Source organism: Phalacrocorax carbo, chromosome 5 (genome assembly GCF_963921805.1).
Source record: "Phalacrocorax carbo chromosome 5, bPhaCar2.1, whole genome shotgun sequence".
Lineage (NCBI taxonomy): Eukaryota > Metazoa > Chordata > Aves > Suliformes > Phalacrocoracidae > Phalacrocorax > Phalacrocorax carbo.
Window position 1 is genome coordinate 39,233,293 of NC_087517.1, and position 26,592 is coordinate 39,259,884.

The 26,592-nt window shown below is 44.4% G+C and overlaps 1 protein-coding gene across 4 annotated transcripts in view; it reads right to left on the reverse strand.

The window, feature by feature from the left end:
- Nucleotides 1-740: 740 nt before the first annotated feature.
- Nucleotides 741-26,592, reverse strand: part of ERBB4 (erb-b2 receptor tyrosine kinase 4) — a 651,514-nt gene continuing 625,662 nt past the window's right edge. For 2 of the 4 annotated variants that reach the window (XM_064452100.1, XM_064452101.1), the window contains exons 26-28: nucleotides 14,093-14,140; nucleotides 11,967-12,258; nucleotides 741-9,829 (exon numbers count right to left, since the gene is read on the reverse strand). In XM_064452100.1, the coding sequence (XP_064308170.1) occupies nucleotides 9,393-9,829; nucleotides 11,967-12,258; nucleotides 14,093-14,140 (777 nt within the window). In that variant the 3' untranslated portion in view covers nucleotides 741-9,392. The remainder of the gene's footprint in view (nucleotides 9,830-11,966; nucleotides 12,259-14,092; nucleotides 14,141-26,592) is intronic. The other 2 variants (XM_064452102.1, XM_064452103.1) reach the window with 1 other exon arrangement.

Consider the following 26,592-nt stretch of genomic DNA (forward strand, 5'->3'; position numbering starts at 1 on the left):
ACACATTTTCTAACTGGATTTAAAGGTGCATCTGCCAAAGCCTGAGGAATAATTGGCCAGGCTGCGGCACTGGGGGAGCGTTGCCAGTACAGGACCATGAGTGCTTGTGCAGCCTGGAGGATGCCTGCTTGCATAGTGGGGTTTTGGTTCTTCCATTTAAATGGTATTTATGGCACTGAGGTTTTGTGTCTTAATAAACGTGTCACACTGCCACATGCCCCCACCCCAATATCCTCTGCAGCGAAGAAGCTGTAAACCACAGCCTGGCTCAGGCTGGGGCTGCGGTGGGTGAGGGTGGGGTAATGAGCTGCAGCCAGTCACCAGGTGGGCAGCTCAGGGCACAGGGCATGGGACTGAAACCACACACCGGCCTTTTTGTAAAAGGAATAAAAGCCCTGAATTGCACAACCCTGGGACCAAGCTGGGGGTACGACACACCCAGAGAGGTGTGGGTGTGTCAGTGTTCAGAAGGGAAGTGTGTCGCTGGAGGAGCTAACTTCAGTGCCTGTTAGCATGGGAGCATCGCTGCCCCAGTGGAGCATGGCAGGCCTGGGGTGCCAGAACTGGGGGTTCGGGCAGGGGTGGGGAGAAAGGGAGGGACTTTGGGTTTTGGCAGGGTGATCTTCCAGCAGACCCCAGGGGCGCCGAGGGCTGGGAGTGGGCCGATTCAGGTCAGGACGGCCTGCCCCGGCCCAGCTGAGGAGCCCAGCATGAGGCTTCCCCCAGGCAGGTCTGGGACCACTCACTCTGCCGGGACACGGGGAGTCCCTGTTGCTGGAAGCTCTCAAGCCTTGGCAAGAAATTTCACACATACAGAGGGACTTTGTTTCATATTTTATTGAATTTCATTTATATTAAATTAAAAATATATTTCTGACAGATTCATGTAACAAAAAGGCAGAACAGTTTTCAAATTGTTCAGCTGGGATGAGCGTGGGTTGATGCAAGGTGGGTCGCAGTCTACATTTGCCCTACAAACAGATAAAGCTCTACCCCAAGGACCATGAGGAGAAACTCGGGACTGCACACGGGGAGGGGAAAATATAACCACACAAAGAGAAGATCCACAGGTTTCTCCCCAGCCTCCAAACATGACAAAAGGGGAGGGAAAGGGGAAGAAAAAAAAAAAGAAAAAAACCAAGAAACCATGAAAAGAAGGGAAATTATGCTAAAATATGTACCTAATATTAACCCAGGTCAGTAAGTATTTTAACAGTGCATAATCCTCAATAGCTAAAATATGAGAAACGAAAGGTTAAAGTAACATTACGCCACACACAATTGGCATACCCTACTGTGTAAGCAAGTGCAGAAAGTCGTCTGAACACACCACAATAGTGCTAAAACACAGAGTCACACAGAATGCCAAAATGGTACTTCTAACCAAAACCAGAGGGTGGGAAGGGAGAGAAAGAAAAGGGGAGGAGCGGCTTAAATCACAAGCAAATTACCTATATACAAATCAACCCTAAGGACAATTATGTTCCAAATAATGGTGTCCACAAGGAAAATAAAAGCAACATTATCCTTATTTACAAATGCAACTAGCTGTGTCTTTAACAAGCTATAAAAATACTATTCACATTTTCAAAGTAACATACAGTAGTTTTTGTTTGTTTGTTTGTTTTTTAATTTTTGTTTCAGAAAGGCAGCTAACTCTGAATGCATCACTGCAAGAAATGAGTGTCTTCCCCAACATGCTGATGCTTCTCTTCTTCTGAAGGTACTTCATAAGGCAGAAATATTGTTGTTTTGTCTCTTTGCGCTTTGAGAACATGGAGATTGGCTAAAACCCAGAGGGCCCCACCGCAGCCTCTCACCCACCTCCCGGTAGGTGTCCGGGCTGGCTCCTCTGGGACAGGCTGGCTGCAGCGAGTGCGGCCCATGGAGGCAGCCACCGCCAGTGGAGCATCTGGCAGGAGCTCGGTGCTATTCCCACGTTGCCTCCCAGAAGGGCTTGGCCTTTGATTTTGAGGGGACAGTAATGTCATCCTCCGGGCCTGCGACTTTGAGCCTCATCAGAAAAGAAAAAGTCAATAGTTCAAGACCGCCAGGTCAGGAGATGATACATTTTAGATATCTCCGTTTTCGGAGAGAGACTGCTTTTTCCCCTCAATTTCCCCTCCCTTCACCAGGGCTGCTAGCTCTTCAGAAGTTCCAGCTTACAATATTGGGGAAATTGCAAATACTGGGCAAAAAGAAGGGTTAAAACCATAGTGAGTAATGTATCGAATATGTACCAATTTTCAACATCAAAATGCTATAAAAAATTATCTTTTCACTGACCTGCGTTCTCCTTTTAACACACCCCACCATTACAAGGCAAGTACCCACAACTACTTTCAGTCCCCGTCTTCAAAGGAACGGTGGTTTAGTGCATTCAAAGTTAGCTACCCCTTACACAGCTGCTCAGTTAATAATCGACCCATTTAACAGCAGTACCAGTTTATGCTACATATGTCATAGTTACCTTACCTCAAAAGAACGGCATACATATCTACACTTACTTATAAAATACCATTCACAGTTTATTACTGTGGTTATCCCAAAAGGGTTTAGTCTTCGGAGTGCTATGGACAATACAGTGTTTTCTCCCTAAGAGGGCTCAAAGGTTGGGCCGGGCACAGGGTCGGCGGCGCCACAGGGACCAAACCGCTGGCACACGGAGCTCACAGCCGGCGCACAGCAGCGAGGGCTGATGGCTCGATGTGCGGGTGCGCCCTGGTCACACCAGAGCCATCAGCGAGGGGGTGCTGTGTGGGATGAACCTTTGCCCTGGCAGTTTCATCCACAACATGCCTGGAGCACGATTTCATGGCTTTTTTTTTATTGGGGAGGGGAGAAGAACTGGGACATAATTACTCACACTGTATAACACCTTACCAATCTCCCCTTAAAACTCCTCTCTTCCAAGGTCCACAAAGCTCTCTCTCAAAATTAAATAATACAAAAGGAAAAGAAAAACCCCAGCTCTGAGACCTCTAGTTTCCTAATCGCGATAGCGTCCTTAGGGTCCCCCTCAGACCTTTTCCTGGCTTGTCGGCACAGGCCCCAACTGGAGGATGCCTTGGCTGGAAGCACCCCTTTCGGTCTGGCTCTGGTTAGGAGGTGTGCTTGGCTGGAGGCCAGGCAAGTCCTAGTGAGTCCCACCACCACCAGTCAGACCTGAACACCTCAAGTTTCCCTGAAAGGTGCTCTGCATCCCCCAGACCTGCAGGCAGGTCCCAGCCATCGCTGCGGTACCACTGACGGCAGCCTTGCCTGTCAGTAACTTCCCCAAGAGCCATGAGCCTACCAGCATAACGACGTACTCATCCACACAATGGTACAGGAATATGACCTTGTGCTGAAATAAAATTAAAACAAAGGTGGAGGCATGTGACTTCTGGACATTTTAGAGTGGTGCTTGTAGCCACAGAGCTTTATTTCTGTTATTTATTCCCAGTTCAAGAGCCCCATTTATAACAGTGACGTTTTCTACCTGTGTAACGCTTAGGAAGAGCCAGAAAATTTAAAAAAGAGACGGGATCTTGCAAACACAGCGAGGCTGCACAGAGGCTGCCCTGTGGGATGACCATGGCTCCTTGCACGTGGTGGAGCATCAATATTGCAGCCAACCGACCTCACTCCACATAGCCTTGGCTTTCTAATATAAAAGTTTGAACCCAAACCCAAGGTTTTATAGAACAATAGATGAGCTGGTTTGTCAGCAGCAGAGGTCTAAGCTCCACGGGAATGAGAATATTGCAAGTGACAGAGCTAAAAATGAAGGGGTGCACGGTCTTCATATAACTATGAATAACACCACCTTGTGAAAAATATTTGCCGAAGGGAACTCGAGGTGGTACTGTCCCCTTTGAGGTGCTCTCTAAGAGCCAAAGAGGTGATGGATAACTGGAGACCTGGCTCTGGTTCATGCTAAGACCTCTGTTCCGCCAGTCTCCCTTAAGCTAAAGAGCCTTCAAAGCAGGTAAATCCCTACCTGAGCTCAATAGCTCCAAACCGTGAGTGGGAAATCAGGGTGAAAGCCCCAACATTCCAGTTGTGCAAAGCGAGGGACAAATCCATCCCAACAAGTAAGCGAGCTGTCAGTCCCTGGCGCTTTTCCATTACTCCCATTCCCTCCCCCTAAATGGGTCGGCAGACAGAGGGTGCGAGTGTCCGGGTGTCCGTGCACATGGGCACTGCAGTGGCTGCTACCCTTTCCATAAAGAGATACCTGCACAGGGCTACCAGGGGAGGCAAGGCTGACTGGGATGCCCCCAGTTATCCTGGGGAACTACATGACCAACTGCCTAATTCTGTCCTGTGCCAAAGTCTCCTCATCTCCCGGGTGGTATAAAGGAGCCCAAATAATCCCTTCATTCCTTTAGCTGCCACCATGCTGCAGGACACCTGCACTGACACCTCATCAGAAAAAAAAAAAAAAAAAAAATTTTTTTTCTTTAATATCTGAGTTTCCCATATAGGCCTATCCTCAAACCTCCCCCCCGCCCCAAGCTATACCTCTGGGCTGACTTACCTGCAGCTAAAGCTGCTCAGCCCTACCACCACCTATAACTATAGAAAGAACTGATCCATAGAGAGTCAGGGTCTTTCAGAGTCGCTGTTTTCTTTGCTTCTAGGCTGGGATTGGTGGCAGCTGAGGGTGGGGGGAAAGGCTCCCCTCTGGCTCCCTTTCAAATCTTCAGTGCAAACAGGTGTGGGATCAGTGGCATGCCTGCAGGCTGCCCAGCCCCAGCACCGCTTCTACACAGGTGCCCTTCACTCACAGCCTCCGGGCTTACCAGCTGTGGGGCAGGACGGGAAAGGGATTTCCCATTTAATCAAGGGAATAAATGGAATGAGATCATTGCATACAACTCCTGCAGCAGGAAATGCATTTCCAATCAAATAAGCGATACAACCAGGGCTAACGCAACCTTTCTCTGGGCAGAGGAAAGGATTTCTGGACTGATCTTAAGGTACCCGAAGCAGACCCGCACGGTGGCTCCTACTGCTGATGCTCGCTCAGATTTATTTCTGTTGCTTGCTACCTGTGAGAGATGACCTGTTTGAAAGCAAGTTGTAAATACACTGCCACATCTGAGCAAAGGTCATGTAAGAATCCCTCCTGGCTATTTTGCAGAAAAAGAAAAATTTGAAAAGAGCTGAAGAAGGAAACTCAGAAATAGTTGGTTTCAGACAATTACATTACAGCAAGTCAATCAGATCCCGCATCTACGTTTGTTTGAAATACCCCTCAGGTAGATAATAACATCTAAGACAAGTATCACTGAAAGAGATTAGGAAAAAAATAAGCTGTTATTCTCTTTCATTTAGCGCTTTTGCTCTGTGCCTTGGACAACGGCTGATACACACTTGGGTATCTGCTCTTGAAAAGTCAGTCGCTGCTCTTCTGTCACGCGGGCTATGATAAGGGGAAGGAAAACATTTACAAATGGGAGACCGCATTATAAAAACCATAAAAACCTACAGTGCTGCGCACACATCCCATCGTAGAACTAGAGAATTAATTACAGCCAGTCAAAATACTTGTGCTGATGCTCTCACCCACTGCTTTGTGCTGACGAAATGCAGCTTGTGTGTAGAAATATCTGCTTTTCCCCAAACTAGTAATTATTTATTAAAAAACCTGACCCTCCTCTTTCACATAATCGGTTCAGTATCTGCCATGATTTTGCCACGTGTGTTTGCCTGACTCCTACCCACAAGCCAGCAGCTGTACCTGCAAAGGCAAATTTGTGAGTTAGGGCCAGCCAGGTATTTCTGCTGATCAGATTAAAGCAGCCAAACAGGTCTGCTCCCAGTTTTGCTTTTTTAACCATGGTTAAACTTTATTTGGCAAAGAGACAGAAACCTGCCAAGGTAGCTCAGCGGCACTACTGTTCCGGGGGAACGTTCACACTTCCAGGCCGTGCTCAGAGGACTGCTGTTCTTACTGTGGAAAAGGAACTGGCTAACGGGACGCTCGGCACCACACAGGCCCACGCGCTGCAGCAAAGGTCACTGGCACAGTGGGAAACGCGAGGGCCATTTTGGGCAACTGCACTTCAAACCAGAAGCTCAGAAAATAAAACAAAAAAGCCCATTTGTGAAGCTGCAGTCTGTTGAGTTTTCCATCATCACAAAACACCGTGTTCATTAACCCTTTGTTTGCCCTCTGCTATTCAAGACACAGCTGGCACAGCTCAGCATGGCTGCCGTGTCAGGGCCCCAACATAAGGTAGCTCCCGTTGTGGCCTTCATGCTGCCTCACTTCAAGGAACCTCTGCACTTCCCTGCTACTTAATATACCACACCCACAGTCAACAATTAAAATGAATAAATAATTCAAGTATTGTAAGAAATAAAATGTTAAATTGTTAAAAACCACAATTATTTACATTTGGATTATTCGATGGGCTTGTTTCCAACACCGGTGCTACTTAATTACCAGAGAAACAAACAGGCCTCACCTTCCTTTAGCAGCTACATCCCAGCACCATCCCACATCGGTTTGGCGGTGTGCGTGCTTCTGCCCCAGCAGCCTTTGAGTGCGCCTCTTTGAACTCAAACACATAAACTGTACCAGGATTTTTTTTTTTTTCTCCATCAGGAGTTACTCTGTTACAAGACTTGTTCAGGGACAAATCAACCCTCTTCTCCACCTAACTATGTAACCGAGCTGCTTTTGCACTGAAACACAACATCCACAATTCTGTGCCGGTCTTTGTCCCCGGGCAGCTTGGCAATCATGCCCCAACCTGGCAGACCTCGGCCTGTGCTTCAGATGACACCCTGCAAGCGCTACCACTGGCAAACCTTCCTTGGAGCAGTGGCTCCAGGACCTGTGGCCACCACTCTGCGCCCCCAGCCCCTGCACAATGCTGGCCTCTGTCTCCTGCCAAGATCATGAGGAGTTATGGGAGGGCACCAGGAGGAGGTAAGGCCTCTCAGATGCATGATGTTTTTGTAACCATCTATCCCACTTCTGTGGTCTGCTGATCATTTTGTTCTGCCACCACAAACCACCATAGCATCACCTGACCCAACATCTCTTTTTAATAGCTTCAAAGATCTGTACTTGTTCTTGCTGTTTTCAGACTCTTCAGCTACGTACTCAGTTCACAGGTTTAATATCCGCCCTGCAGCTGGTTCAAGCTGCCCTGAACACACCTGATGCAGAAAGTGATCATAGACAGTTTGTTTCCCATCTACAAGCATAACAGCCCACCCAGGTTTCAGATCTCTTCATACCTTTGTCAAGCTGACCCTCAGCCACCAAGATCTGGGTGACTATTACTTATTCCTTACTCCTTCCTCTGCTTCCCTACGATCCAAGGCGGCAAGCTGTTGAGATGGTAGGAACTGGGAGGAGGTTGACGTCATTTCCAGACCACTGGTTGCTGCTGGTTTTGCTCCCAGCTTCGGTCACCCCAAAGATCTCGACTTTAACAGTACTGAAGTGCATAAACTGAAATACTGTTGTATCACCTAAGGCGGCCATCCACTGGGGATCGTTCCTTCCCCTTTAAAAGCCTGATGGATACAGGCACAGGCAGAGCTTCAAAGGTACTGAACAGCTCCTTAAGATTTTTTGGTGGGAACCAGGTATGCAAATGCTCTTACACACATTGGTCTTGTCATGTCAGAAGCAAGCCGTCAGTGTTTCTGGCCCTTCCGCCTCCCTTCCCAGCTCCATCTGCCTCCGGTTGCTAAAAACGTCCAGAACTCTCGCTGAAAGGTATTTCCAAAGAGGAGCAGGCTGGGGGGTGGGGTGTCTACCTAAAAATTGAGGTTGATGAAAGCAGAACTAAATGCAAGGAGACTGACTGATATTTACTTACATTTTTGAAGGAAACCTCTGCGAGTCATGCACATTTTGACTTCTCAAACCTCATATGCACCATCTTCTGTGCCAGAGTAATCCTCCTTTTAGAAGAAAACATTCCATACTGTGCTGCAAGCCAGAGCAAGACATTTGTCTCCAATCCCTTTCAGGGCATGCTCTGCTGTCCTTCACATGGCAGTAGTAAGAGTTGGTTGCTCTGTCACTGTATTCTCTGAAGCAGTCAATGCACTGACCTCTCAGAACTTGTAGACATTGTTCCAAAGACTTAATTTGCTTCATTTTGGCATTTCCACAGTCATCCTTTACATATAATTTTTTTTTTAATTTAAAATTATTGTTTTGTATTTTGCTGGTCACTTCCATATTGCTTCATTCAAAATCCAGAAAACAGTTCAAATAAAATCGGAGCTCAAGTGCAAACTAACTTTCCAGTGAACCGCTATATGTGTTTTCTCCAGTCCAGTGTCTGTCTTCCAGTTTAAAGGACCCTTCCCACCACCACCCCACAGAATGCCAGCAGACTTCATGACCCATATCAAACTCTCCAGTTCTCCATCTTGTCCTCAGTGTTGCCTGACAGCATCCCCAACTCCCTTCCTGATCAAGAAGAAGAAAAAGAGGGAAGAATTTGTTTGGGTCTTTTTATGTATCTATATAGCCAGCAGATATAAAACAGGAAAGCAAAGATTTTTGCATACAAATCTTGGTTTCTTGGCCTGTCTTTTAGCCTCAAAAAGAATGTGTTTGAGGTGTGGTTTTGTTACCCTCTTCTGAAAGGGTTTTTGTGTTTAAAGTGTTTGTCATGTTGGCACATATACAAAAATGGTCGTGTCATGTACCAGTTCTGAGCTGGGGTCTCTGCAGTTAGGAACTGGCACAAAATCATGGTGTGGCCCAGAAAAAGAGTTTAGCCGTATATTAGAGTCACGTCATCATTTCTTGGAAAGCCACGATGAAGATCTGAACGATTATGAAAAGCCACGTTAGCCATTCTCTCTCAGTTGCTGGGATAGAAAGTGTTAGAGAAAGAAATTGGATTTTCAACCCCAATTACTATGCTATCACACGATATAAAAATTGTCCATTTTTCCCCTAATGGAAACTGCATTGAGGCTTCCAGGAATGCTGTACAGACTCTCATCAGTTCCTGCTGAAAGAAACAGCCTTTCTGTGGCTTCCCTACAGTGTCTGGGTTCAATCACTGAGGACTAGCTTGGCAGCAGGCAACACTGCCACTGGCCTTTACTGGTACTGTCTGGCTTCTCTGACCATCCAACACTCTGGATCTGTGGAAAGTGAGAAAGGCCAGGTTGTACACACCTTCTTCCAGTCTCTTTCTTTCCTTCTTTCCTTCTTTCCTTCCAGGTTCCCAACCCAATCTGCAAACGACTCCAAGACATTCTTTCACTTGGAAATATCAAAAATGAGTGAACTGGCAAGAAGAGGAAGCTCATGGAGAAAGAAAGGGAAGGAGGGGAGAGAGAGAAAAGGGGAGCGAGAGAGAAAGAGTGAGGCAGCTAGAAGGGGTTGCCTTTCCACTTCCATAAGACCATGGTCACTACACCACGGTATTTCGGTGTCTGTAGGGTGGTGGGGGCAGCACAGTGCCAGGCTTCAGGGAGAACTCAGAGAGGTATTCAGGATTCTCTGCCACAATGGGCCGGATCCGTCCATTCTGTTTGTAAAAGTATTTTGTGCTGTACTCTTGCAGGTAGTCCGGGTGCTGGAGGGTGCTTCGTGGGGGCAGGCTGTGATTCCAGTAGTCTGGGTTGTCAAAGGCCTTCTTGGCTTTCTCTGGCAAATTGTTCTTCAGGTACTCAGCATTTTCCAAGGTGTTTGCAAAAGTGTTGAGGTACAATGGCTCATTTATGTACTCATCCTCTGCTTTGGGCTGCCCATTCGGAGCGTTGTGGTACTCTGGGTTGTCCACAGCTTGGAGATCTCCATTCTTTCGTCGGGAAACAAATGGGTTCTCTTCCACTGGGTTTAGGTAATCTAAGGAAAGATTAAAAATACATCAGCGAAGAGGGGGAGTAATCCATCCATGCAGCAAGCATCATGCATGCGTTACTACCAGGCTGTACCAGAAGCAGTACTCGGCCTTGTGCATCTTTCCACCCCAGCCACTCATTCCAGCAAAACTGGAAACTAAACTAATAGCCTGTGTGCCTCGTTTGGTCCTGAACTTCCTCTCAGAGCATGACCTACAGAGCCAAACATGCCGAGTGACTTTTGCTGACTCCCTTGGCAACCTTGGACATATCAGTCTGCAGTCTTTCCATCCAGAAAGCTCTATAGAAATCTTAGTTAAGCCTCTCTGCACAAAAACCATCCCCAAGGGCTAACTTCTAAGACAGCTTCATTTCTAACAGAACAATTTGTCTGATTAAAAACCTTCCATCCCTGAAGGACAAAGGGCCACGAAGCATTATGAAAAAAATAATTTAAATGAGCCCTGGAAAGAGTACAAGAGAATCCTACATCAGCTCCAAAACAGGACCTGGAGCAGGTAACAGTTGCTTCAAATCACTTTCTGTGGATTAACACCACAAAAAATTGTAGCTGATTTGCAGAAAGGTTTTAAGACATATGGAGCTTTCATGGAAAGCCAGACAGGGCATGGGGATGGAAGAGAAACATAAAAAGACTGGTGGTCCTAGGTTAAAAAGACATGTTTAGTAAGCTCCCTCCCACAGTCACACACAGGTAACTGACCCACAGAGCAATGGATTCGCTGGGTGTCACTTCCTGCCTTGCTCTGTGCATAACGAGGTCTTGCTGCAAAACACAAAGCCAGTCAGCCAGGGTGACACTGCAAGTGGGCAGCAAAGGAAATGGCTTGGAGCTGGGCCACAGACAAAAGGAACTGGGGTGGGCCTTCAACTCCGCTTTTATCCAGGAAGGGGCCAAAACTATTAAATGCAAAAGCTCAAGACTTAATACCTTTGACCACAAAGCTAAAGCTTTGCTGAATCTGAGAGGTGGAACAGGCACATGTGCCCACAACAAGAGCACAGTGGAAGCAACGACAACCAAGCATTGCTTGATTTGAGTCCCCCAGCTGACAGAAAGCATGCAGCATCATGGCCGCACTGTGACATCCCTGCATCTGTGCCCAGAAAGACAAGGAGGTGCGTTCTCCTGAGCTGCTACTACCACATCCCCAAGGGCTCAGGTAGCACCTGTGAAGTGTTAAGCTCCTGCAGAACTCTGAGGCTCCCCAGGGTGAACCTGTATGTGAAGATACCGGTGGGTTCACACTGAAGCAAGCTCACAGCATCAAACCTCTTCTTGCAAGGGCTGTTGCTGAAGAGTAGGGCCACAAGTGCACTCCCACAATTGCTACTGCCACGGGTCAAGCCCCAGGACTCCCTCCATTTCCACCATGTAACACAAAGGGTAAGTGGCTTTCAAATTCTGGAGCAAACCCAGTAGTTACTTGACATTTACATTTGCATTAATTGATTTCTTTATAGCTAATGCAAAGGTTTGAAAGCAAATGACTAATGACACATCCCCTTACATCTAAATGAGTGCTGTCACTATTTAAAAAGGAAGAAACGAATGATGGCAAACTGGGAAGCGTAGCACTCCAAGCTGGCACAGATCTAGGCAAACTTCACCTTGCAGTGATGGTCTCTCTGAAGCACATCTCGTTCTTTCAGTCCTAAACTTCTCTTGGGTATAAAATGCCGGCTGTGTGTATCAGTTCTGTGATATGTTCAACAGGACATTTACCATGCACAATGCCATGAAGATAAAGAAGATCAATAAACAAAGCGAAGTGGAGACTACGGCTGGCCAAAGATAGATCCTTTTCTTGGAAATAACTGAATATTTGTGTTTGGAAAAGAAGGCGGTTTGGGTTTTTTCATTCCTTGTTATTCCCCAGAAAAAAGACTTAAAGGGGGAATTACCAAACTTGACATTTTGGTACATTTGAACTTTTCTAAGTAGCAAATTGAGCAAAGAGAAAGGAATCGCCATGCAAAGAAATATTAACCAAGTCAGAATGTTTCAACCTTGCTGGGTTATTCAATAAAGCCATTTTTGGTGAAAAGCTGCTGATGTAGAAGAAAGAAGAATGCAGTTAGACTAGAGCAGGAACTTCTCCAGAAAGACAATATTTTACCTGTTTTAGGTTTGTCTCGCATTGGTGTCATGTACCCGTCCTCATCCAGCTCTCCCCGGATGACCCGCTCGGGTATGAAGACCGTGGGATCAGCGCTGTACCTCTGAGTGCTGCTGTCCTCTTTTGTCAGGGTTGCCACCTGTTTTCGTAGTGTGCCATTACAGCAAGTATCTTCAAAGATCTCTGCTGTGGCCCCTTGAGCAACGGGGGCTTCTGGTATTATGCAGCCAGGAGCTCTGTATGGCATCGGCACTTCTGCAGCATAGCCACCATCTCTATACACAAACTGGTTCTGTTGAAAAAGAAAAGGCAGCATGAGAAAGGACGTTACAAAAGGAGGTTCAACAGCAAGTCACCTCTGTGGCTCTTGTGCCTTTCCTGCCACACTTGCTCAATGATGCATTTCACCGGGCAGGTGAAACCTTGTCCATCCTGCAGACTACTGTGTTTCAAGTGCTGCAGGATCATCAGCAGCACAAGCTCTGTTGTGGACTGGCAAAGAGTCCATCTGCCCGGTGGTGCTGAGCTGGCTTCCCCTCCCAGGGAGGCACCGTCGGTGTAGCCAGGGGGGTAGGGAAGCAAGCTGGCTGCTCAGGGCTGGAAATGGGGCTAGAAATGGGGCAAGAAAACTTGTCTCCTACCTAGACCTGTGGAGATTGGATATACACAGCTGTAAGAGGCAAATACGGTATCTACTCTTCTATTACTTTGGCAATCTCCCGTGATTTCTGAACAAAACCCTTGCACCTCATGTTAGGGAAATCTCCTTCTTCAAAGGGGACTGGTGTTAGAGGGCATTATTATGTTTGAACTCTTGGGGGGGGCCTACTTTTAGGGTGTCCTGCAGTGACAATCACACGGTCACCCAAACACACATGTAATTCCATCAGGTAGTGCATTTCAGGCTGGTGAACTGTGCTTACATTGATACCTCAACTCAATGGTTCAACTCAACCTACCACTTTGCTTGTCAGCAAGGGTGTGCAAGGATATTTCAACAGCATGACCTATAAATAGGACAGAAAAATGTACAGATTCATTCAAGCCTGTTACCTAAATGGTTTTTCAAGAAAAGTTGGCAGTTAGCAAAATTTTGGGTGTAGGTCTATATAGCTTGCACATGAATTCAGGCTGAGTGTAGAGGTGACAGAATCACAGACTGGTAGGGGTTGGAAGGTACCTCTGGAGACCATCATGTCCAACCCCCCTGCTTGAGCAGGCACACCTAAGAGCAGGGGGCACAGGAACGTGTCCAGGTGGGGTTTGAATGTCTCCAGCGAAGGAGACTCCACAGCCTCCCTGGGCAGCCTGTGCCACTGCTCTGGCACCCTCACAGGAAAGACGTTTTTTCTCATGTTTAGCTGGAACTTGCTGTGTTCCAACTTCTGCCCATTGCCCCGTGTCCTGTTGTTGGGCACCACTGAAAAGAGTCTGGCCCCGTCCCCTTGACACCCGTCCTTCAGGTATTTATAAGCACTGATGAGATCCCCCCTCAGTTTTCTCTTCTCCAGGCTGAACAAACCCAGGTCTCTCAGCTTTTCCTCATAAGGGAGATGCTCCAGCCCCCTGATCATCTTGGTAGCTCTCCGCTGGACTTGCTCAAGCAGTTCCACATCCTTCTTAAACTGGGGGACCTAGAACTGGACACAGTACTCCAAATGTGGCCTCACTAGGGCACAGTAGAGGGGGAGGATAACCTCCCTTGACCTGCTGGACACACTCCTTTTAATGCAGACCACGGTACCATTGGCCTTCTTGGCCACAAGGGCACAGTGCTGGCTCAGGGTCACCTTGCTGTCCACCAGCACTCCCAGGTCCTTCTTAGCCGAGCTGCTTTCCAGCAGTTCAGCCCCCAGCCTGTACTGGTACATGGGGTTGTTCCTCGCCAGGTGCAGGACCTTGCACTTGCTCTTGTTGAATTTCATTAGGTTCCCCTGGGCCCAGCTCTCCAGCCTGTCCAGGTCTCCTTGGATCCTGACTATTTTATTGCTTGCATACACACTTCATTCACTGTTGGCTTTTGGGCTTTTTATGTAGAAAAAGGAGTTTGAAACAGAAAATACATAGTGAAGGAGGGAGGAAAACCTAAACGATTGTGAATGTGAATGTGAATGTGAAATACTTACTCCTGACATAGGGGTGTAGGCAGGAGGAGGGCTGTGTCCAATTTCACTCTAATAGGAAAGAAAAATGGAATGATGGATACGTAATAAGAGGTCACATGAATGAAACAAGTCACATGAGCTGTATGAGCTAATGGGGAGAAACATGCACATCAGTTAGATTTCCTAACTGAATCCAAAATTCAAAGAATTCAGTCATGGCAAATGTCTCACCAATGCCAACAAGCTGTGTGCCTCATCAGTCTGAGGGAGGCCTAATGAGCTCCTCTTGCTGGGTAAGGCAAGTGCCACATTACACCTGCTGACAACTGTATATCCTGCAAATGTCTTGTGTCTCATGTTTGGAGAGGCAGATTGTACAGAAAGAATGATAGAGGTGCATTCAACTTCAGAGGAAATATAGGCCAGGTGAAGTGCAGAAAGTATCTAGCTCCAAGCCAAGGCTTCCTTTCCCAGGGACCAAGCAGGAGAGGGATAACCGGGAGGGCAGGAAGGCACAGGACTGTGATTAGAATGCCACAGCTAGCTTAGGTATCACAGGAAAAACAGTCCCTAGGCTTTGGTAAACCCAAATAGTACAGCAGCTACTGGCTTTCCAGACTCCAATGTGCCACAGTCCTGCTCTCAATATATACCACCCTTCTAATGTTACCTCTGTGTCACAGGCTAAGGGGTTTTATCAAGAAGTATAGAGGCTGTACATCAAAGTATCCATGCAGAGAGTACATCAAAGTATCCATGCAGAGATCTTAACTTTGGTGTCTGGAAACATCTTGCACTGCCGTGTGGATCCTGAACTGCTATAACATTACCAGCACAGCAGCTGTATTTATAATTATTACCACTACTCAAAACCGGCCTGTTTTTCATTGAGGTAACACTGATTTCTGGAGGAAAATAAAAATAAAACCAAGAACCCTTTATTTTTCATGTGTTTTTTCTACAGCCAAAATGTTATTTTTGAGACTACAAGTTCAGTTCTTCATAATTACTTTGTTGCCTGTTTTGTTTCAAAAACTGTATTGTATTTCCCCCGTCTCCTAGTTGGGGGAAAGAAAAAGTCAGGGTTTGAAAAAAGAAGATCTAAACTTGAGATGAATTAAGAGGAGAAACCCACCACCTCAGGAAAGAAGTCTAACCAACCTCAGGGTCACTGTCAAATACCATACTTTATGAAGGAATGTTTTGTGGTTAAGCAAAATACCTCCATCAGGAAAAGCCTTAAAAACAAACATAAACTTTTTTGAAATGCAGGCTGCCTGTCTGAAGACCCTTTTCTGCTGATTAAAAAAATATATCCACTTCTTTCGATCCAGAGAAGAAATACAAAGTGGTTCCTACAGAGTCAACTCTCTTAACAGCGAGGAATCCAAAGCTCTGCATAGAATCCTCTACCTCCTTGTAAAGCTTCCCAGCTCCCCCTCCTCCCATCTGCAGGCTGTGAGACTCCAAAGAGGGAATTTGCTTCTTCTGGTTTCCAAGGTGGCTACAGGACTCCAGACTGTATAAGAGTGAAAAGAGCTGCAGCAATACTGTGTTAGTATTATATACAGGAAATTGGAGTTCACTGCTGTCTGCTTTTCACAGACACTAAACCAGTGATTGTAACCACTCCTTTCCTATTTGGTACTCTCCCGTGCTATACTACACACCTTTCTTCTATGTCTTTCTGTTTTCATAGAGGCACTCCCATGAATTTCAACTTATGGGTCATTGATTCTGGATGACTAAAGGGAGAGCTGTCTTGACCCACTTTTAGTTCACAGTCAACAGTGACCTCTTAAGGGTAACTCGGAAAAGCAAGTCTTTTGTCAACAGGCTTGACTTCAGTACACGGGGCTATGCTCCTCCACCAGTAAATGTTTAGATGATTAGCAACTTTAAAAAAACTATTGTTCTAGGATGGCTGCATGATCTATCTGCGGGCATGTTTTGCTCCACCCCATCACAAAAGGCTAAACCCATGGTGCTATCTTTAGATCTTCTTGGCCATGACTTCAACATTTAAATACATACTATGCAACTATAACAACATAATAACAGGCCCTCTTAGAATAGCCCTGTCCCAAGATGTCAGGAGGGAAAGGACTAGCGTTAATACATTTATTGCTATTTTTGCTGACACGACCGTTCCTAGTCAGCAACGTGCCAACTAAGATCACAGTAATGGTATTTTCTTCATGCCTCCCCTTTAGCTCTGTACTAAACATAGCTGTCTTGCACACCCTTAACAGAGAACTTTACAGCTTGACTCTTCTCCAAACCAGTGGTGCCTGCACACTTTTTTAATTCTTTACTGTTCTTCCCCATAAGTTAATACCATGGGCCACTGCTCCAAAAAAAGGAGGCAAAGAAAACAGCTGTGGTGCCAATCAGTGGGGCTAAAAATGTGATAGAATTGTTTTAATGCCTTTAAATTGCCTGCTAATTGCAATATGATGTCATAATTTTGTAGGCTTCCAAGATAAGTACCGAAAGCCCCAGCCAACTCCTATTGGTCAGGACATGAATCACACTGTGGATAGAAAATACATTTGGACCTTTCCAAGTAAAACTTAAATAGCTTGATTTATATGTGTAATCCGATTTACTTTGTTCGTTCTTTTTTTGGTTGTTGTTTTTGCATCTTAAATACTGTACTGAAAAAAAGAGCTGATGGTCCTTTACTGAGAAGATCTGGGTTTTAGATTTCTGATCCTGAAATTCTGACCTGAATGATCAAGATCTTTAGCTTGTTGAGATGGACAGAGATTTCAGAGGCTGGTTACTCAAAGATCTCACTACATAAACCTACTTAAAGTCTCAACATGCATACTAAAAAAATTTTTAAAAAATTAATCAATATTCACCCCCTTTTGATAGTATAATATGCATTATATCCATTAGTTCTGAAGTGCACACATCCATTGACATTTAAACTCCAAGGATCCTCCAGAAGGAGCCTTGCCTTTTTAACTGCCCATGAGCAGCCTTAACCAGAAATGCCCAAGATTTCATTCTTTATACCAAGACTGAATTTTAGGGGCAAACGTGACATAAGGGAGAAAAGACAAAAAAACAAACAAGCAAATGTCCTCTAAAGCCTTTTTAGAGGCCCTCTGGTATTACCTACCAGTGACATATCAGCTATTATAACTGCTAATATTTGTGTAAAATGAGCCTTGATAAAGGGAGGTAAATAACACTTCTGTGAATATTGGCTTGTGTTATTGCTTTCTATTCATTAATTTCATTTTCCAACTCCTTGCTTCTAAAATCTCCCAAAGGTAAATATCTCCTCCTTTATAGCAGGGACATAATATTTTCTGGCTGCATGCTAAACTCTAATGAAATCAAAACCTTGTTGGGTCCTGTGCTCATATTTACGTAGTTGTGTGAATATACCTCTGCCTTGAGTCTTTTCATTTTGAGTCTAACATCATGCCTGGAGTATAGCACCCAGAACTGTGTTCCTCCCGCAGCTTGCGCTACAGCTCATCCCACAGCAGCCCTATGGTAACCACAGCTGCTTTCAAAGCTGCACCCACAGCAGATTTCAGGTGGAAGAAATGCTGAAGGTACTCAGTGATGTGATGCTGCTGTGGGACTATGGGTGGTACAGGACTATCAACAAATAGGAAAGAAATAACACTTTATTTTACAGCATGATTTGGTACCCACGTGCTTTGCTTGCCAGCACAGCCTCCCAACATCACCCTCGCTGCTGCAGAGCTGGTTTTCCTTGTCACCCACTGAGGCACGCACACACATTGCATAGGGTTGCATAATTATTACTGTTTCTTGTTCTTAAGCAGCCTACTAAGCTCATGGGACTGAAAGATTTTTCTTTACTAAAGGCAAGGCTCTGCCATCATCAGTGTACACACACACACATTTGAACCCACTCTGAAACTGCTCTTATCCACGTGAAAAACCAATTCCCTTTCACTTTCCTTCTGCTCTTGTATGCAAAAAGCACCAAACCACAAAGCAGGAGTAAAACACTCCCACCTTGTCACTGGGATGCTCCTCACATGTACTCTTCAGGGGCATCTCATGGTCCATGTTTTGGGCAACACAGTGATTATCTGTTTTGATCAAGCTCTGCAACACTTCTTTGTACCAGTTCATTCCTGGGCTGTGTGCCCGCAGAAATAACTCTCTTTCCTCCTTCCCCTAGAAACTGTTTACCTGATTTGAAACCAAGTCAGTATCAAGGCTCAAGCCACCAACATACCAGGCTGAGCAGATCTTGCTGTATGCACCAAGATTTCAGCAGTTCCCTAGGAAGGAGAGCTGATTTATGCGAGTGGATCTGAATAATGTGTTTGGGATGCTCTGGCGGGGCTGCAGGCAGAGCACAAAACACAGAGCTGTCCCATCAGCCCTGAGTAAACTCCAGATGCATTTCAAGGGAGCAGCCTGCTATTTACAACTGATCTGAACTGAAATTCAAATAGGAAAGACCACCCCAGGAGAGCAGCCACCTCTGCTCAGGAGCCATCCCGCTTCCCTCTGACCACAGAGCTAACAGCTTATTCTGCCCTGCAAACACAGCAAACATGTCTGAGATGAAAATCAAAGGAAAGAAAAAATGTGTACCATGAGATCACTGTGTAATGTTAAATAGAAATGAAATGCTGTTTATACAGTAATAGCTAGAAGGCTTTGCAGACCTCTGGAGATTTCCGGTCCTAGCCCCTAATCAGAGCAGGGCCATATACAAAAAGAAAGGACTAGATGCCCTCCATGGCTGTTACAGTTAATGCATATCCATCCCTACAGCTTGAAGCAACTGATACATGTCTGGCATTCCTCATGTTCTCTCTCTCCTGTTCAGCCCGGACTCCTGACCCTACTTAAGAAAACTCCGTCCCCACTGGGCACTTTCCTCCAGGACCATGAAGAAAAGTTCCCATTAGCATCACTGCCGAGCGTCATGCCTCGGTCCTAGGTACAGGTAGGTCATTGCTGGCACCCTGCGTCATTTCAGCACAGAAAAACAGTCCCAGCGTATGGGAGATGTACATCCTCTGAAACTGGTTTGGGATATGTGTGTGCATGTCTCTTACATCACCTATTTCAGGCACACAAACAGCAATGTGGCCCACCTGAGGTAATGTAGCAAGACAGGACATTTTTCCAGTGAGAGGAATGAGGAAACTATTATTCAACAACAACAACAAAAAAAGGTAGGAATAATATACACATGTGTGGACAATAGCTGTGCAACAATTTACAGTGCCCTTAGTTCAATGGCCATAAAGTTCCATTGGGGATCAATGAATCTTTATTGGAAATGATGAAACCTGAGTCCCTCTGCCAGCATTACCCTTTCTCAGAATGTGTGTAAACATTTTAGCTTGAATGTTGATACACAAGTACAGAAAAGAATGTAAGCACCATTCTGTGTTAGCTAAAGTGTTTGTTCCAGTCTCTGACCACTGCTCCTAAACATACAGTTTAGGTCAGTGAAGGAAAAAAAACCCCAAAAAACAAAGAAAACCACAGAATAAATAAGGAATAAAGTCTTTTCTGCACATAAGTTTTTTGGGTCACTACCTGGCAGAAAAGGGGTAAGATTTGCAGGCAGCCTGAGTTCTAACTCAGTTCACTTAGGCTGCCTGTATCATCTGGATGTGCCAGACCACGTCCTGACAGCATGGTGGGTTTAAGACATCCCCGAACTTGTTCAATATCAGTATCGATGTTTCACTGGTGACCAGGGTTCAAGTCAGTACTGACTTACTTCATAGCTTCAGATGAGTCATTTAAACTCTCTTGCATAATTTTCTCTCCAAACAGCTGCCTGTTTTCGGACTTATAAACTCTTTTAGAGAAGTCCATATGCAGTGGATGCCTAAATCTGAATACAGCCTTCTAGGAGTAAGTTAGCCTGGACTGTGAAAAGTAAATAGCAAACTGCATATATCACAAACAAAACATGCCTAACAATCTTGGCATAGTGGTATAGGAAACAACATACCTAGGTATTGCACAGAACATTTCCTGTGCTGTTACTGGAAAATACCAGACATGTACCATGTATTTTCAGTCTAACACTTTACCAAGTAGAGTTACAAGATGACCAATGGAAATAACCTGCTAAGAGATGCAAAATGTGGCCACAAAACTCACTATCCAGGCATGCTGACAGGGAAAAATAGGTGAAATGCTTTTCCGTAAACTCATCTCCTATACCTGGGCTGGGAATAAAAGCATTCTTCTGCTGTATAGCATGAAAAGCTCTCCCTGGAAAGCCCCCTGTCCTCCAGACCTCGGAAACCTTTGCTGTTCTAACTTCAGAACGCTGGCAAACAGGCTTCAGCTGGCACGCTATGTAATTTGATCTAAGCATGACACACAAATGAAGATGGAAGAATTCATTTTCCCTATTATTTTTTATTAACACACCATGAGTGTCAAACAGACAGCAGAGTAGGAAGAGAGACAGTTTGCATGTGTCTATCTTTCCCTTTCAGTCTCTTTTACTCCCGTATCATTCCTGTCACCCTTGACTAGCTTTCTGTCACTCCTTTTTGAATACACTCTCCAAGACATTTTACAGTAAATGGCACCCTCTAACACTGGGCCAATTCCCCACAGTTTGGAAGAGACAACATACCATTTCCTAGCTGCTCTAACAATTCGCTGGGGGAGAGAAGGGTCAAGGCACTTTTCCTGCTCATATGCTGTAGCATCTGTCCAAAACACAGGAGCAGCAGAAGCTCCTTTTCTGTACAAACCTCGAGCTTCAAATCCCAAAACAGGGAGAGGATGGGGAATGGGACCGAAACCACAACACGGTCATGATTTTTGATTGCGACATGGCAGACAAGAAAAAAAAGCACAAAAGAAAGTTGATGAGCAACACTCGGAGCAGCAGCCCCCTCCTATGCCGCACGCTGCATTGCCATCTTCCCCAGTCTGTTTTATACAGTAATCAAAGGATATTCTGAGCCTCTCAAAATGCCATCAACCCTCATTGAGAATGAAATAGAGCACATCTCCACTGAAGCCTTTACAGCAGTAATCATTACAGCATGCTGGCCTGAACAGGGAGCTCTTACAGACAAAGATGGGTTTTAAAAATAAAATAAAAAAGCCTTCCTAAAATCTGAATAGAAACTTGATGATAATCTCCCAATTTTATTATGCAAGGGGGAAAAGAAACTCATAATTGTGCACTCTTGGTCTCTTATAGCAAAGAATAGGCTTCTTGATGAAATGCTGAGTTGATTTAGAGCAGGGCTGAGGTTCTGGTGGCAATAATACACTAAAAGAAATAACCATCCAGCTGATTTGGATAAAATAATCATTTTTTTAACCTCTAAATCTAAACTTCATCTGTGCCTCCTCCCACTTCTCCCCACCTCATTTTTTGGAGAGTCTTTTTATATCTTTGAGAATTTTTTTTCCCTCCCCTACCACAGCATTTAACAAGAAAGACAGACTCTACTGTGGCTAACAAAGTACATTTTAGGCTGTGCTGGCATTTATCCCCACTGTATGTATGTACAGAAAGTACAGTATTTGGCACAGGATGCTCCGGAGTCCTCCTGCCACCTTACACTTGAAGCATTACCACAGGAGTCCCATTGCCATGGGACACGGTGGACGGCACTCTCTGGCTCATGAGCCCCTACCATCGCAGGCAGACAGGTGTTTAAATGACAACTCCTTGGAGCCCTGCTGGGTGCATTTCCAAATCACGGTCCCTTATATTTTCAGGTGCTTTTATTGTTTTAAGAAAATCACAAACATGATTCCTCAAAAATGGACATTCTTCACTAACAATTTCTGTTTCAAATCTAGCCACTGAAGGAAAATTTTTTTCCCGGCTCTCATAATTATTTCCTGACTCTTAGTCCACTTTTCTATCTACTGAATTATGTAGAGTTGTTTAGCTTGCTGTTTTCCAAGAATGCCTCATCAGTGCTGTGTAGAAATATTTATTACTTACGCTCTTTATATCTATTGACTTTTTTTCTTTTCAGGAGAGAAAAGAAAATGGATCAGCTGTGAGCTCTCTTGACTGTTAACAGAGCCAGCAGCTATTCATGGATTAAGCAGATGCTGCCTGATTTTAAACCAGTTTGTATTAAAGCTCAATAAATTTACATGTCACGCATTAAGGTTTGAAGCAATATACAGCTACTGATTCTTCCACCGACACCACTGAGCGTTAACCTGCTGTAGATCTCACCAGGAAGTACTGTGAGTTGGTGATTTGTAATTAAATACGTATTAAATTTGTAGAAACCAAAATGCCACCCACCACTTTTGGAAAGTCTGACTCTAAATCTATATGCCTAAATTCAGGAGCCCGAATGTGACAGAAAACAGCTAACGCATTAGAAAAATTCCTGTTTTAAGGCACTTGTCCTGCAAAACCATGAGACTATTTGACAAGTTGGTCCTGACAATCTTTTCAGGCTGAGAGGGGCTTACTCCTTGAGAACCACCGCTGATTTCAACTGGCCTGGTTGCAAGGCAAGAGACTAACTTCCATAAAGCACTTTCAAAAAATTCTCTGTGAAAAGTGGGACACCATCTATTCTGTTTGAGTCCTTCATATGAATTGTCTTCCTTTTTCCTCCGGCAAACTTAGCACATTTTAAAAAGGTACTTAAATACTCTAAATATACAGATTTTGTGACAAGCTTTCCTTTTTCATTTAAATTATTAAGACTAAAAAAACCTTTCATCTAATGTACTTTACAGTGTATTTTTGCATGTTTATTCTTCGTACTTCATTCACCCTGAGTGATGAAATTAGGCTGACTAGTATCAGTCTGGGTTCACCTCATGCTTTTCATGGACAAAGATGGCCTTATGTAATCTACATTTCCAACAAAGACTAGAAATAGACCCAGAAGAATTTCTTAGAATTAGAAAGTTACAGTAGGTAAAATACTTGTGATGGCTGACTAGGTACCAACAAAACACTAACAGCTACTGAAAACTGCTTAATGTAAAAGGCAGAGCAGAACAGAAAGGAACCTCCCAACACCAGGATGTCATTAAAACTTAGGGAAGCAGAAAACGGGAATTTGAGATCTTGAAAGAGAGCTTGGTGGGACTTCCAGAATTACTCTGAAGGTTTGATGGCAGCAACTGCAGTATCCGCTACACTGTTGCCTAGACTCTACTAGGAAAATACACAAAATGTACTATTCAATGAAAGACATACAGAATGGATTCACACAAACTTTCCTAACTAATCAAGCAGTTTTTCAAGAAGCAAGAGAGCAAATATAGAGACAGTGTCAGTGTAATCTTCTGAAATGTCATGAAACCCTTTGATACAATATCTAGTTAATTTACAGGCTCATCTGTTCTGGCATTGGATATTTCATTGCAACACTTGCATAAGGAAGCAACAGAGTCTAGAAGAAAGGCAAGAAAATGTCTACTAAGATTTTCAGAAAGTTTTGATCACCTTTTAAAGAGAAGGAATTAAAGAAATGGGATAGAAATAAATGAAAAAGTCTACAACCTGACAGACTGCAGTAATAAGCATCAAATTTAAGGAACGATTTGGTCATATTACTTTTGGGAAGATATTGAAGAAGCAGAGGGGTGGCGAACACTGCAAATAAACCAAATAAAAAGGAGACATCAGTGTTGTCCTTCTTTAACAACAATCATGTACAAATGGTAATATTCTACTCAGCCCCTTAAGCAGAAGAGATTTCTGATAACTGGCAGCTCCTTAATCTAGCACAAAAAAGGGTGTGTGGCAGACAGTAATAGGATCCAAACCCTGCTGAAGAGTCAGCATTAATTGCCCAGTGAGACTTTTCTACACTGTGATGTATTTTCAATCCCACTGGATGCAACCAAGAAAATCTTTTTAGAAGACAAACTCTACCTGAAATAGAATTTATGAACTTGATGCAGAAATTAAGAGACAAGAGACTCTGGCCTATGTTATGCGAGAAGGTTAGACAAAATACTTGCTATGGCCCCATCTAGCCTTGATATCTCTTCATACAAAGTATCCATTGACTTCAGGATGAAGTAGTTTTACTGCCATCAGCCCCACATGGCCAGGACACACCTGGAAAGATAACTGGAGCTTGGGCAGGAGCAGTTAACTGCCTTTTCGTACAGAGAAAGGAACAGGGACCAGGAAGGCACTGATTTCTCCTAATGCCTTGGACACATGGAGAATCATGGGCAAATCATGACTCCCTCTTACTGCCTTCTTTGCCAAGAGGAAAGAATGCTATAACCAACTGCTAGCTCTCCCCACCTGCAACGACAGTACCTCTCAGACTATCTCAGCTGTGATGACATACTGGGAAGTGCCCCCCCAAATTCTGACCGCTCTCCAAAATCCCTCCTTCCAGCTGTAAATGAAGATGGTAGTGCTTACAGTCCCCACCTTCCAAGTCTGCTGTATTTCAGTATGTAAAGGAGGTCATATTAGACCTCAGATCTGATTTTGTACCACTGGAGCACTGCAGGTGCCTAAGAAAATCAGCCCTGTTACTTAAAAATCTAATAAGAGACACTTAATTCTGGTAGTGATCCCACTGGGTGAATAGTTCCTATTGTCCGTGATAAGCTTTGGAAGGAAAGATGCTATATGCCATACTGATGTGAAACATCTGAAAATGACTAACAACCATCTCCTTTGTAATCTTGTGATTTGAAAATGGCTACCTTTCAAATTTAGAAACCAGAACAAATTAATCATAAAGATAACTTCTTGCCTGGTTTCTCTCTGGAATAATCTTTCTATATGCAGACACATACAGCTGTTCAGCCATGAAACACTACAAGACCTAATACCACACCAGGACTGCCGCAATGGCATAATAGACGCTACTCTGGGAACTGAAAACTGGCCTTTGGCATACCAGAGTCTGCTTTGGCCAAGCAGAATAGTCTCCCTGGACATATGAATTAGGCATCTCTGAAAAAAATAGCTTGATATTTACTTGCAGGGTTGGCAGGTACTTCCATGATAAATAGCATATGGATTAAAATTAGAGGGACAGTATCAGCGAGTAATAACCAGTATAGACAGTTTTCAGCAGGAATTAGCCAAGGATTTAGAGCAAAAAGCATCATGGGGTACACAGAGTGCTTTCTGTATTTGTATTATCTCTGTGCACACAGGACAGTACTCGTTACAAATACCTGAATGAATCATCTAATAGCTGTGAATGTAGGACACTTGAGCACTAGCTGGGGTCCTGTGCTCATGGAAACGCTGCCGAGGATTCAGCTTATCTCTCAGAAGCACAGAGCTTCTAAAACTCCATATTTCTAGAATATCTCTAAACAACACAAAATAAAAGCTGGAAAAAGCCAAAGAGCTAAAATTGTAACTAAAGAGTTTCAGATTAAATGAAAGAATTCAATTTAGTTTAGGATGCTAATTTTCATTTAAAAGCTGCATCAGTCTTAGGCTGGACTTCATAACAGAGGGCACTGTTATGGGCTAGAGTGTGTGCAGGCTTCTGCTCCTGGCAGTAGAGGTCCCAAAGACATTCTATTATGGAGCCAGTGTGGGTGTGATGGAAATCTGAATCTGTGTCTGAGCCTCGCAGCTTCGTAAATCTCAGTAATCCCTGGAGGAAGAAGGATGTGACACTTCCCAGGGAGCTGGAAACTCCCTGGAACGCTTCCCTCTTTCCAGTCTTCTTTCCATGGCTGCAGCTCTGTGCTATGAATTCATATCCAAATAGCTTTTCTCTTCACATGGGACGGAGATGGCAGGCAGTGTTTTAGGCAAACCTCATCCAGCGGTGCCTCTCCCAGGCAACGATCTGCAAGGATTTAGGACCGAGACCACCCTAGAGAAACTTCAGAGCTTTCCTTAGAAAGAAAATGTTCTTACTCTTCCTTAATTCCCTGACTTCAAAGCCTAAGTGTGAGGAGGCTCACGATCTCTCTGCTTTCTTCCTGCAAACTTTTGTCCCCAGTAGCGCTGTGCTGCTGGAACATTCAACTAAAGCTGTCATTACAACATGTCCAGAGAAGGAGCACAATGCTCTGCCATCACATAAGTCTTTCTTCACTAAAACTACAATCAGAACAACTAAGATGGGAAAAATCTTTCATACTTCTGATCTCTGAAAATAGCATGAAGATCATGTAGCCCTTGTCTGTGTGTTTTACTTCACCAAATTGCCTGGCAATCTCCCCATAAAATTTAATTTGCCAGACACAGTGGACACAAACTACCTAAGCTGTATCAATTCATTTGGCATCTACGGCTGCAGCAGCACCATAATGAGTCTGTGTAATATTAATATTCACTACAGCAAACAAGCATAAATCACAACCTATCCAAAGGAAACACAGACAAAATCAGACAACTGCAGAAAGAGCGCTCTGACAGCATTTCATTCTAAGTGATTCTTGTAGCTGACATCCATCTGTACTGAACTATCCACAGCAGATGCACTACTACCTTAAAGGAGCTACTGTGTATTTTGTTTTAAAACAACACAAATCTTCACTGGAAGAATAGTTAACGTACCAAGAACCTGAGTGCTTCAGAAAAC